Genomic DNA, 12,931 nt, shown 5'->3' on the forward strand with positions numbered 1-12,931 from the left:
TTTTTCTCATAAATATCGATTTCAGAATTGATTAGGAAAAAAATTGATTGGTTTTTGTTTTTTTTTTTTTGATTCTCAGTACAATTGTTCTCATTTAGGTGTGTAGTTGTAGTATTGATTTGGTAACCAAAAAGCAAAGCAAAACTAAATAGTTGAAATTTACCCCCTGTTTTTAACGTTATGATGGTTGTTTACAACCGGAAAACATATAAAACCACCACCACCGCACACACACGCACATAGTAAAATATTTTCGGATGACTAAATTGATTCGGTACTTTTTTATCTTCCGGTACATAGTAGTAGTAGGTGGTAAGATTCATTAATATTTAATGAGAAAAAATGATAATGGACGGTCAATTGACGTCAATTTTTTTTTCGGGGGAAAAAAATGTTAGAAATTTTTTGTTTCAAAATAAAACAAAATTAACACTTTGTTTTAATTGTCGTACACAAGAAAAAAAATAACTAAACATTCAACAAAGTAGTAAAAAAACTTTTGTAATAAGAAAAATTGTATAAGATTTTTTTTTTCTTGAATTATATTGCCAAGAATTTTTTTTTTTGTTGTTGCTATAATTCTATCTCTGCGACTACTGGTGATGTGCAATCATAATTTGTATCAAAAAAGCTGATGATGACGCCATTACTATCGGCTGGTTGACTTGCTGACGGTCTTTTGGGTGGCATTTCCATGGGTTTTTGGATGCGAGATACCCACGATATGATTTGGTATTCTGGAAAAAGAATTACCAAATTAACTTTTAAAACAAAATCGTCACATTGATTTTTTTTTTTTGAAATTTCTGTGGACACAATCATTGTGTGTGTGTGTGGTATTGTGATCATTCATTTTGATGATTGAATGATGCAACAACATCAAACGAACAACTGTAAAAACATTAAAAAGTTTTATTTTTAGACCACCATCATCATTGTAGATTTTTATTTTTTAACTCTTAAACCATATTGTATTTAGTCTCTCTCACTCTCGGTTGAAATAATCAAGAATTTTGGCCGGAAATAATAATGAATACTAATTCTCATTATTTTATTTGGCATTCTGCCCGAATAAATGTGTGTGTTTCTTAGAATTTTTTTTTGTTTGTTTGTTGATAAACTTACATCATATAAATGATATTATTCGGGTTTTTTTTCTCATTCTTTTATGCGAACATTTTTTTATCCCACCGTATGATGGTGGCGTGGGTAGAATCCGGATTTCCGATCAATTTCATTGTTGTTTTTTTTTGTTTTCTGTATTGTCATTCATACAATTAAATCATTATCATTTTTTTTGCAAATTGAAAACAAATCCCACCGGCAACAGCAATGATGATGACAAATAATTTTATTTATAATCTACAAAAGAAAAATCAAAAATCGAAATCAATAAAAACAATTAATCCGTTCCGGAAATGATTTATCGATAATTGATTTGTCTGTGTAATCTTTATATTCGTATGAAATTCACTTTCGAACAAAAAATCAACTGATTTTTTTCGCATAGATAACGCATCGTTAACGTTGTTGTTGTTGTTATTGTCAATGGATGATTATCTTATCATCACTAATCGATATAATAAAAAAAATGATGATTATTATAAATGAATGAATGAATGGAGAATGAAAATCTTTTTTACAAGCACATTTTTTTACAACATTCAAAAAAAAAAAAATATTAATAATAATAATGATCATTGGTTGCCAGGAGAAAGTTGAAAATGTTTTCTTTTCTTTTCTTTTTTTTTTTTTGAATGAAAATTGAAATCATCAAAATTATATAATGATGATGATGATGATGAGCAGTGATGAGAGCTAATGTTCATTTGGCATCTTGTCATTTCACTATATGTGTATGGTAATGATGATACCGATTAACAACAACAACAACAATGGTAATTGAATTTGATGATAATGATGGTTGAAAGTAATAAAAAGCATAATGAATAATGTTTTTGACAAATATCTGAATGTTTGTGGATGGTTATTTTTATCTTGCGAATTTTCGACGTTATAACGGTTGTTGTTGTTGTTGTTGAAAAAACCATTGTTATTTGAAAATTGAAAAAAAAGTTTCGTTTCAAGGAAAAAATACATGATTTTTTTAAGTGAAAATTTTGACATGAAAATATTTCAGGTTATTACGAAAATTCGGCGCCACCCTTGTTGTTGCTGTTTTCGTTTATTTATCTTCCCTGGTCACACCTTTAAATGATATCCATCCGATGATGATGATGATTACATTATCAATCGATTGATGATGGTGTGAATGGCTGACTGGAAAAAAAACACTTTTTTTTTCTTTGGGTATATCTGATTGGTGTTTTTGTTTTTCCCCGTTCAACAATGTTTTCTTTTTTCTTCCAAATGATTTAATCATCTATGATGGCTACCTGTATCATTTTTTTTATTTCACAATGATGCATGACGAACATTTTTTTTCTTTTCTGCTTAATTGCTTGAGAAAAAGGGGAAAAAATTCATTTCATAATGATGCTGGGGATGTTTTTTTTCGTTGTTGTTGATCCCGGCGGGATGATGTGATTTTTCCCCTCATCACAATCATCAATCGTTGTTTTGATCCGAATTTATCGAAAATAGATGATGATTAGAAATTAATTCGTTGAATTTTGAATCGTGTTTGTAGCCAGGCCATGAATCTATTATCTTTTGGGAATTTCTTTCCCTTTCTATATATTTTCATATGAAGAAGTTTAAACTTTTTTGATACGAGATTTGAATTGAAAATTACACACAATTTTCGTCGTAATTTGAAAGGAAAAATCAAATTCGAACGTTTGTGTGCTATTTTAATCCAAATTGCTTCTATCTTGTCTATTTTGATTTTAAAATTTTAATTGCGAAAAATTTTCAAAAAAAAAAACGGAAATCTTTGATGATTAGTTTTTTAGCTAACTGACTGATTGACTGACTGAAAGTTGTTGTTGTTGAAAATCAATTTACTTGATTTTTTGGGCTACTGTACTTTGCTTATAAACAAACAACTTAATCATTGATTTATCTTTAAATTACTTGAAAATAAAGTTATTGCATCCATCGTTTTTTTTGCTGTTTATCTTATCATCGATAAGATTTGGCATTAAGCCATTGAGAGAGAGAGCCGGATATCCTAAAGAAATAAAATTTTATTGTTTTTAGCATCACTGTTGTTTGATAGTAAACAACAATAAATTGATAGATTAAACAAAAAAACAATAGAAATAAAAGTTATTTTAAAAATCGAAAGTTGGCGTTTGTGTTGATAATTTAGGCTTTTTTTTTAAAAAAAATGCCACCCACACTCACACACACACACCTACACAATGATAATCATATAAATCCTTGAAATGACAATCAATTCTCTTTTTTTTTCAATCAAGCATCATCAAATAGTATTTGTTGTTGTTGTTGTTATGTTATTTATGGAATCATGGAATAATGTGTTGATTGATGCGGCAAAATGTTAAGAGATTCGAATATAGTAAGAAAACATTTGTTGAATAAAATTTGTTTCGTGATTTTTGTTTTTGTTTTGAATAAAGTGGTGATCCATTTGGATGATTATCACAACCACAATCCTTTCATTTTCTTCTTTTTTGTTTGTTTGATGTGATAATGGTTTTACCTTTTTGTATTATATTCATGTCACAATGTGATTTTTTTTTACCTTTTTTTTCTAATGTAACTTTGTGACAAACAAGCACACCTGAAACAAATGGACGAAGGTCATTCAAACAACATTGTTTTCATCAATCATTCTCCATTCATAATTATTATCCTGATGATTGACAAATGACAATTATTATCATTGTCAATCTTTTCGTTTTGTGTGTTTGTATTTGTGTGTCTTATAGAAAAACTACTCTTACCATTCATAAAGAGAAAATATCACAAGCCATTCATTTTGTTTGTGACCTTTTTTTTCCCTTTTCATTTCTTGATATATTTTTGTTCCATAGAATTTTGAAAAATCACAACAACAACAACAACAACAGCAAATGATTACGACAAATGAAATATCAATGTTTGTCGAATGACGCCAAATTGTCGCATTGATCAAATAAAAAATTTTATTTAAGAATTCTCTTTCTCTCTCTCAGTGTTGTTTTATTATATAGATTCTGTAATCATTTATTATTAACATAACATTATTTTTTTAGAAAAAAAAACATATCAAATATGAATGAAAAACAATTGACAATTATATTTATATTGATACAAAGTTTTTTATTTTATTTTATTTATCTATAGATTGCCACCGTTTGTTACTTGTGGATGTCAAGAGAAGAAATCTTATGGTTTTTTTTCTGTTCGATGCGATAACAACGACAAGAACAATACCAAATATCATTGATAGCCTTTGAAGAAGAAAAAATTTTTCTTTGACAATCATCATAATTTCTTTCTTCTTTTTGGAAAATACCGAATCATTGTTTTTATATTCTGTTTGTTTATTGATTGAGAAAAATATTTTTTTCTTATTTTTGATTATTTACTGATTGTCTGGCGCCAATTACGTTACGGTTGATATCAACTACAGCAACCGGGACTTGATTGATAAGATCATTATTATCATCGTTTTTTTTTGCTTTCTCTTCTGTTGCGTGTAATGAAAATATTATTTTTTTTCATGAGGTGAGGTATTGTTTTTTGTTTTCGTCACCCCTTATATAAAAAGCAAAATTTTTTTCCAATTTGTAATTTTATTTTATTTTTTTAATTTGTTTCAGGTAAATCTAAAATAATGGTGATGTATTCAATGAATAGTTTGGCTGAAAATCATAATAATATTGATGATGATGATGTTGTTGATGGCCATCATTCGATAATTCGACCATCTTTATCGGATTCAGATTTAATTGCATCATCATCATCGAACAATCAGAATACTATATCATTATCACGTGATTTACAAGTATTGATTCTGGATGAAATCAATAATCATAATGATAATGATGATAATGAAAATTCAACAGCCATATTTCAACCAATATCAGATAATAATAATGATGATGATAATAAATCTGTAACAAAATCAATGAAAAATTTATCAACAACAAAAAAACCATCATCATCGAATAAATTTTGTAAATCATTTTTTATGATAAAAAAACGTAAATGGATCTCAACACCAATGGGATTCCTTACTAATCATTGCTGTTTGACACGAACTAATTCGATTACAGATCTACAACAACAACAACAATCATCAACTAATAATGAAAATTATCAACCTAAGAATCAAAGAATTGTTAAACCTATGGACCAACAAACATCCAATTCGATCAACAACATCAATGATAATAATGATGTTGTTGCTGTTGATGAACTTCAATATGATCATAATTTAAATGGCAATGATAATGATGATGATATCAATGTCGATGCACACAGAGTTAATATTGAAGATGATCTAGCTTTTATGGATAATTTCCCACCGTTGAATCAACCATTAAGTCGACTTGTTTCATTAAGACGACGTCATCCAAATACACCAATGACTCGTAGTCCAGAACCACCACCATTACCAATACATCCGTTCCCAGTGGTTGTTGTATTACCTGGCTTTTCAAATAGTTATCTACATCATCCACATATATCTTCACATGATTCTCATCTCGAACAACAACAACAACAAGATCATAATAATTCATCGATCTCATCCATTAATCCGAATTCCGGTGCCTCATCATCAAGCGATGACAATATATCAGTCGATGGTCAACAGCAACAACAACCACCGCATTCATATGAACCTTATTCAATTCAAATGCCCATAATCAATCATATTCCAACGGATCCTAATAATATGAATCGTTCGACTAGCCTTTCAACACCTACATTTCATACACAGATTGATTACATCAATTGTTTAGTACCAGATCTATTGGCAATTACTAATCGTAGTTTTTATTGGGGTAAAATGGATCGTTATGAAGCTGAACGTTTATTGGATGGCAAACCAGAAGGAACATTTCTTTTACGTGATTCTGCTCAAGAAGATCATTTATTTTCTGTCTCGTTTCGACGATTTGAACGCTCATTACATGCACGAATCGAAAATTGGGAACATCGTTTCTCATTTGATTCACATGATCCGGGTGTATTTTCATCACCAACTGTAACCGGTCTAATCGAACATTATAAAGTACCATCTCATTGTATGTTTTTCGAACCAGTACTTACCAAACCATTGAATCGTACATTTACATTTTCATTACAACATTTGGCACGTGTTACAATTTGTGATCGTGTTTCATATGATTCAATTAATCGCCTACCACTGCCACAAATATTGAAAAGCTATCTTAAAGAATATCATTATCGTATCAAAGTGCGTACGAGACATTTTGATGAATCATCATTATATCGTTGGTTAGAACCGAATCATCATCATCATAATCAACAACAACCACGTGTCTATTTTCATCAATAATAAATTCATTTAGGAAATTAAAAATAGAAAACATTGTTTTGATGCATTTCATTCATGTTTTAGTGTGCGTGTGTGTGTGTTTGTAATGAATAAATGTCATTTATATTTTTGTAAAATTAATTGTTTACCGTTATCTTTTACGAAAGCGATAATAAATTTTTTTGAAGCAAGGTTTACGCATGAAGTTCATCGAATACTGTCTCTTCCTGTACAATTTTTTTAATAGAAAAAATGAGAATTGAAAAAATTGGTCTAATTACAATTCAATGGATAATAATACTTGATTGGACCGTTAAGTTATGTAGAAAAAAATCAATGACACACAAATAGAAAAAATGCGATAGAAATCATCATAAACAATGAAAAAGTAGATGAAAAATGTTATGGAAATGAACAAAAAAAAATTACACAAATTGAACTAGAATATGATCGCAAAAAGAAAATCTCTGGAATATAGCTGACACGGAAATATTGTTGTTACAGTCATCCATCAATGATCTATGTTTGTGCTTGAAATGGCAATGAAAGAAAAAAAACCAACAAGATATTGATTTTTCTAAATTGTTAGTTCAGTTGGATTAGTTGTATCATCATTATCATCGGTTTTATTATCAATGACATATTGATCTAATGGCCGAACAATATGATCACGAAATACACGATGTAATGCTTCACAAACAAAACGAAATTGTGTTGATGTTTGTATGAGCATGGCACGTTGATTACGCATTATTCGAACTAATTCTAATGGATAAACTGGTTGATTAGCTTCAATGAGACAGATACCTGTTTCCATTAATATAAGTACACCGGTACGGCCAATTCCAGCACTAAAAAATTTGATAAATGTTTGTTAGATAATTTAATTTATTAACAATTTTTCTTTGAATAATTACCTGCAATGTACAATGACAGGTGAATCGGATGATTCTTGGCGAAGTTCACGAACTTTGAAAATAAGTTTTAGAAAATCTGTATCATCATCCGGTACACCTTGATCAGGCCATGCTAAATATTGTAAATGTGTTATATAATGTGTATTCTTATTTTCCGGATCAATCAATTTGAAACGACGTTCAAGAAAAGCACCACGATCCTGACAATCTTCAAGTGTTAAATCCAATAAATCATTCACAATCATTGTTTGACCTTCATCGGGCCAATATTTGAAACATTTTTTTCTACCATCTTCGATTAACGGTGTAACCATTACTATTAATGTTGATCGTTGTTCCCATACCATTTGCCAAAAATCACTTGTAGTACGTTTAAGCGGTCCCTGAGTTGCGATATATCTATTTATTTATGTGTATAGGTGGTATTCAGATTTTTATTAAAAAAACAAATTCATTCAAAATGATTTACAAACCTATTGACAACATTACTGGCTTCAATCTTCATTGTTACATATGAAGCATTAATATAATCACCAGTATTACATTCAGACAATATGACACGTGTTGAATCATCTGAAAAGAAAATAGTAAATTTGTCATAAATATATAATGAAATAATTATCAACAATCATACATGGTGCAATATCCAGATAACGATTTTTCGGTACATTATCCAATAACCTTGCTATTGTTATTGGTTCATCTTCATTACGACGTGGTAGATACTAATTATTGAAAAATGAACAAATTAATTTTGTCATTTAATAAACAAAAAAACAACAATGATTCAAATTACCTCAAATTGTATGATTAATAAATCACCTTGTAGACCTTCATGTAAAAGATTCATTGAAGTATCCAATAATGAAGATCCTACCGAAGATGTATGTTCTATTTTCATACCATTTTCACCATCATCATCATCATCATCATCGCCAGATTCTTCTGGATTAATATCATCAATAAATGATGATGGTGATACTGAATAATTTAATGGTGTATAATGAAATGGTGATTGTTGTTCTGGATTACACTGTTCATGATCAACAGTATCTATTGTTTCATTTGGACATTGACAATGTTTATAATAAACATTTGGACGTATTGATAATAAAAGTTTAGCATCAGGACCAAGATCTTTAGTTGAACGTATTAACTGTACAACTTGTTCATGTTTTAAACCGGATACTTCTACACTATTAATGGCTAATACTTGATCACCTTCATGTAATTTTGGTTCAGCACAATCGGCGGGTGTATTTGGCAATATACGTGATACTAATACTGGACAATTTTGATCATGACCACCTTTTACATTGAAACCAAAACGACCTTGTTCATCTGGTTTCATTGTAACCGTTACAACATGGATAGGTGAATCAGTATCTGATGATGGATCTTTTATACAATCAACATCATCAGCATTATTCTTATGATGAACAGGCATATCTGCTGCTGCATCCTCATATAACTCTTTGATTAATTCATGTATAGGTAGATCAAAATCAAATGTTGATTGTTGTTGTTGATCTTTTGATTCAATATCAGTATCATTATCATTTGGTATATCTTCAGTTATTGTTGATGTTTGACTTGTTTCAGTAATAATAGTTACATCTTTACTATTATTATCATCACCTAATAATATTGTACCATTTGTTAATGAATTGATTGTTTTATCCGATGATGATGTTGTTGATATTGAATCAATATATGGTAATGAGATCAATGTAGATGGTGTGAATGCCGTTGTTGTGAATGTTGTCGTTGTTGTTGTTATAGTTGAAATTTTAGCGTGATCATTACCGATAGTTATGATTGTTGTCGATTGATCATTATCATTATTGCTATTTAAGATTTTTAGATTATCATTATTATCTTTGGCTATATTCTTATTCATTATGGTAGCATTTTCATTGTTATCACAACAAACATTTTGACCAACATCATCGATAATGAGATCATTCGTTCCATTTTCTAATTCTATTTCGACTTTTTGGTCCTCTATTAAATTTGCCGGCATAAATGATGATTCTATTGATGATGTAGATGTAGATGATGATGATGATGATGATGAAATGAATGTAAATTTTTGTGAATGATGATTATTGGAATGACTAGTATTATTATTATTATTATTATTATTATTATTATTTTTGTTATTGATGATGATTGTCTTTTTATCCGATTGTCGTTTCGAATGTTTTTGATTATTATTATTATGAATTAGATGACCAGATGATGATGATGATGATAATACTGTTTTTGTATCATTTTTAGCTGTTATTGTTGAGGCTTGTAATGTTTGAGCTTTCTTTTCATTTATTATTGATGATGATGGTCCCAATAATGATGATGCTGATGATGATGATAATGAATCGGATTCCATCAATGATAATGCTGTTGTAGAATGTTTTCGTTGCTGTTTTGATTGACTTTGACGAGATGATGATGATGTACGTAGTTTATCATTATATTTATTATTAGTATAAATCATACTACCATTGGTTACTACTGTTGTTGTTGTGGTAACACAATTATCAATTGTTGATAATTTGAGATTAACAATATGTTTCTGAGCATCCATGTTTATCTTTGCTGGTTGTTGTTGTTGTTGTTGATTATTAATATCATTACCATTTGGGGTTGATGATTTTATAATCGATGCTGGCATAGTTGCATTACGACCAGTATTTCGTATAAATATACGTTCAGTACGTGTTAAACGTCGACGATTTTCTTCAATTGTTTGAAATTCCGTTTTACCACTATAACGAAATTTCGAACCCAATGAAAAGAAAAAGAAAAATTTTTTCGTCAATGGTTTTGGTGTATGTAAACGAAAAAATGTATGCTGTTCAACACAGGATTTCCAAAGTGATTTACAAGCACGATATGAACATAGATTAAATCCGATTAGATTATCAAATCGTTCGGTCTATTTTCGAATATACAATAAATTAATGAAAAATTAACAGTAATTAATTATCTATTTTATATTATGTTCAAATCATCATATGCTTACGCCTTCATGTTTTAATTGAATAAAAAAATATCGTCGTTTAAAGGAAATTTTTACGATTTTAGCCCATGAAAACATGTTAATTTTACAATATTTTTGTTGACCATTATTTGGATTTAAAATAATTTTATAGATGGCTAGACCATTGGATGAAACACCAATTTTTATGTCAATATTATCATAATCCTAATCAAAAAAAAATTATCATTAGTTTTATTTATAAAAAATAATCATTTACAGACCTTAGCATTATGCAAATCAACACCATATAATTCTAAATGTTTTGCTTCTTCAAGATAATTAAATTCAGCATCAGCCGGTGTTTGTCCCTGATGTAAACGATGTAATGATTCAACTTTATGACAAAATTCATCCGTTTGATTCGGAATAAAACGAAATTCATTCGAATATCCTGGCCTATGTTCTTCTTCACAATAATCACCCAGTTCAGCTAGAAAAATTATGAGGGAAAAACCAATTTGTTTTTAATGTTGAGAAAAAAAATATGTAATCAATACATACATTGTAGAACATAACTAGCTAATGTGGCCATGATTGAATCCTGTTCTTCTTCATTTTGTTGTTGTTCGGAATTATTTCCATCATTTTTCAGTGTTGATGATGATAATTGACATAGATGACCAGCTAATATATCTTTACGTATTTGTAAATAAAAATGATAACGTGTATATTCTTCTAATAAACGTGTCATTTCGGTTACATAGAATTTTACACGAAAATGTAATAGATATGGTTGTTGACAGAAACGCATCTGTTTACGAATTTTTTTCGTTGGATCAAGCCATTTCTGTCGAATATCAATAGATTAATTAATTATTTTGATTGATTAATTAAAATCATAATTATAATATTAACTTACATTATATAAAACTGTTCGTGTTGTATTCACTGGGCTACAATTCATTGTTACATTTAAATTATCTTGATTAGAATATTGTTGTTGTTGATCATAAACATTTGATGATTGTGTTGTTGAACGAAATATTTCCGTATATTGTAATGCAAAATATTCTCGTTCAATTAATTCTAAATGACGAAATACGGCATCCATTAATTCTTCACCTTTTGCAGCACGCTATATATATGTGTGTAACGATAGAAAAAAAATTGTTCAACAAACAATAACAACAAACAACAGAATATTCTAGATAACTTACATCAATTTCAAAAATATGTTCAGTATCATCAAGAAAATGTACAATACATTTTATTGTTTCAGGTACCGGTATAATTGTACGACCAGTAATCAATGCAGATAGATTTGACAGACGACCACCACCACCAAAATTATTCGGTGATGATAATAATGATTGTGGTGATGATAACGATGGTGATGATGATTGATCATTTTCATTTGGATGCAGCTGTAATGTTGATGATTGTTGTTGTTGTTGTTGACGCATACCGCTTGCAATTTCATTTGCATGTACATTATACGTAGTACCGGATAATATTGATATAAATTTTCTTGACATGATTAATTTAGTTTTTGATGAATAAATATTTAAGTGAAAAGAAAAAATCGGAAATTCAAGAATATTCTTCCTCTTGTGATATTAATGAATTGTATATGGAATGTGTTTCAGAGTAAATAGTAGAATATTTTTTTAAATGTCAAATTTGACATCAAATTATCATCATTATTTTTTTTGATTATTGAGCACACATTTGTCGATTTTCAAAAAAAAAAAAAAAAATTTCAAGGTTTGTTTTTTTCTGATCAAAAATTAAGATTCAATACATCGATCACACATTTGTGTTGTCGCCGTTGTTTTTTTTTCATTTCATCGATACATATTCTGATTTGAAAACACAATATATTTTTTCTTCAAAGATATTGCGACAGAAAGAATGGATGGATCGATTATCGTCAGCTATGTTTCATAATGATTGATGAATTTATTACTGATGTCCATGATGAAAATCACCAATACATACACTAATACACACCACATATGATGATTATATCACCAAAAACAAAATAACAAAGAAAAAATCCATGGATATTTTTCTTTTCTTTTCTTTTTAAATCCAGATCATTATCATTATCATCAACAACAACAACAAATCGATTACTATAGTGGCGACACAAATCATACAAAACCAACTTATTGGTTACAATTTTTCCCATATATCTTTTTCCTTTACTCTTCTTTTTTTTCTGGTCGCTGTCAGTTTTTTTTTTTTTTTTTTTTTGCTGTAAAAATAAAGACCAAAGAGAGATCAAGCTTTTAGGAAAAAAAAGGCGAGCATATAGGCTGGTCTCATCATGCATATGCATAACAGTCAGTGGGCAAGGCGCGTATTGTTTATATGTTGTATATACAAAATTAAAAACCCAATTCATACGTTGATGGTTTTTTTTTTCTTAAATAATATTTTCATTTTCAAAATTAATCAAATAATTAATTAATTGAAATATAATCATTTTTAAAATGTCTTTTTTTCTTAATTAAACTTTTTTTTTGTTAATTGAAAGAAATAAAAACAAACAAAAAAAACGTAGATTTGATCCAAAATTTTAATGAATAGAATTTGAAATTCCAGAAAAAA

The 12,931-nt window shown here is 28.9% G+C and overlaps 2 protein-coding genes across 2 annotated transcripts; one reads left to right on the top strand and one right to left on the bottom strand.

The window, feature by feature from the left end:
- The first annotated feature begins 4,747 nt into the window (after positions 1 to 4,747).
- On the top strand, positions 4,748 to 6,613 carry Socs36E (Suppressor of cytokine signaling at 36E). Its single transcript, XM_027338451.2, has one exon. It carries the CDS (start codon positions 4,748 to 4,750, stop codon positions 6,437 to 6,439), a length of 1,692 nt encoding a protein of 563 aa, XP_027194252.2. The 3' UTR covers positions 6,440 to 6,613.
- Ptpmeg (protein tyrosine phosphatase Meg) lies at positions 6,471 to 12,561 on the bottom strand. Its single transcript, XM_027338416.2, has 10 exons — positions 11,536 to 12,561; positions 11,238 to 11,453; positions 10,880 to 11,165; positions 10,600 to 10,808; positions 10,361 to 10,543; positions 8,132 to 10,273; positions 7,970 to 8,060; positions 7,809 to 7,908; positions 7,336 to 7,734; positions 6,471 to 7,269 (listed from the first exon to the last, which is right to left on the bottom strand). The coding sequence occupies exons 1-10, from the start codon at positions 11,851 to 11,853 to the stop codon at positions 6,996 to 6,998; spliced, it is 4,218 nt and encodes a 1,405-aa protein (XP_027194217.2). The 5' UTR covers positions 11,854 to 12,561; the 3' UTR covers positions 6,471 to 6,995.
- Between the last annotated feature and the right edge of the window lie 370 nt (positions 12,562 to 12,931).

This window comes from Dermatophagoides pteronyssinus, unplaced genomic scaffold (assembly GCF_027571235.1).
Source record: "Dermatophagoides pteronyssinus isolate colony J.1.1.1.1 unplaced genomic scaffold, Derpt_VIB-CSIC_2022.12 sq0008, whole genome shotgun sequence".
In the NCBI taxonomy this organism is placed as follows: Eukaryota; Metazoa; Arthropoda; class Arachnida; order Sarcoptiformes; family Pyroglyphidae; genus Dermatophagoides; species Dermatophagoides pteronyssinus.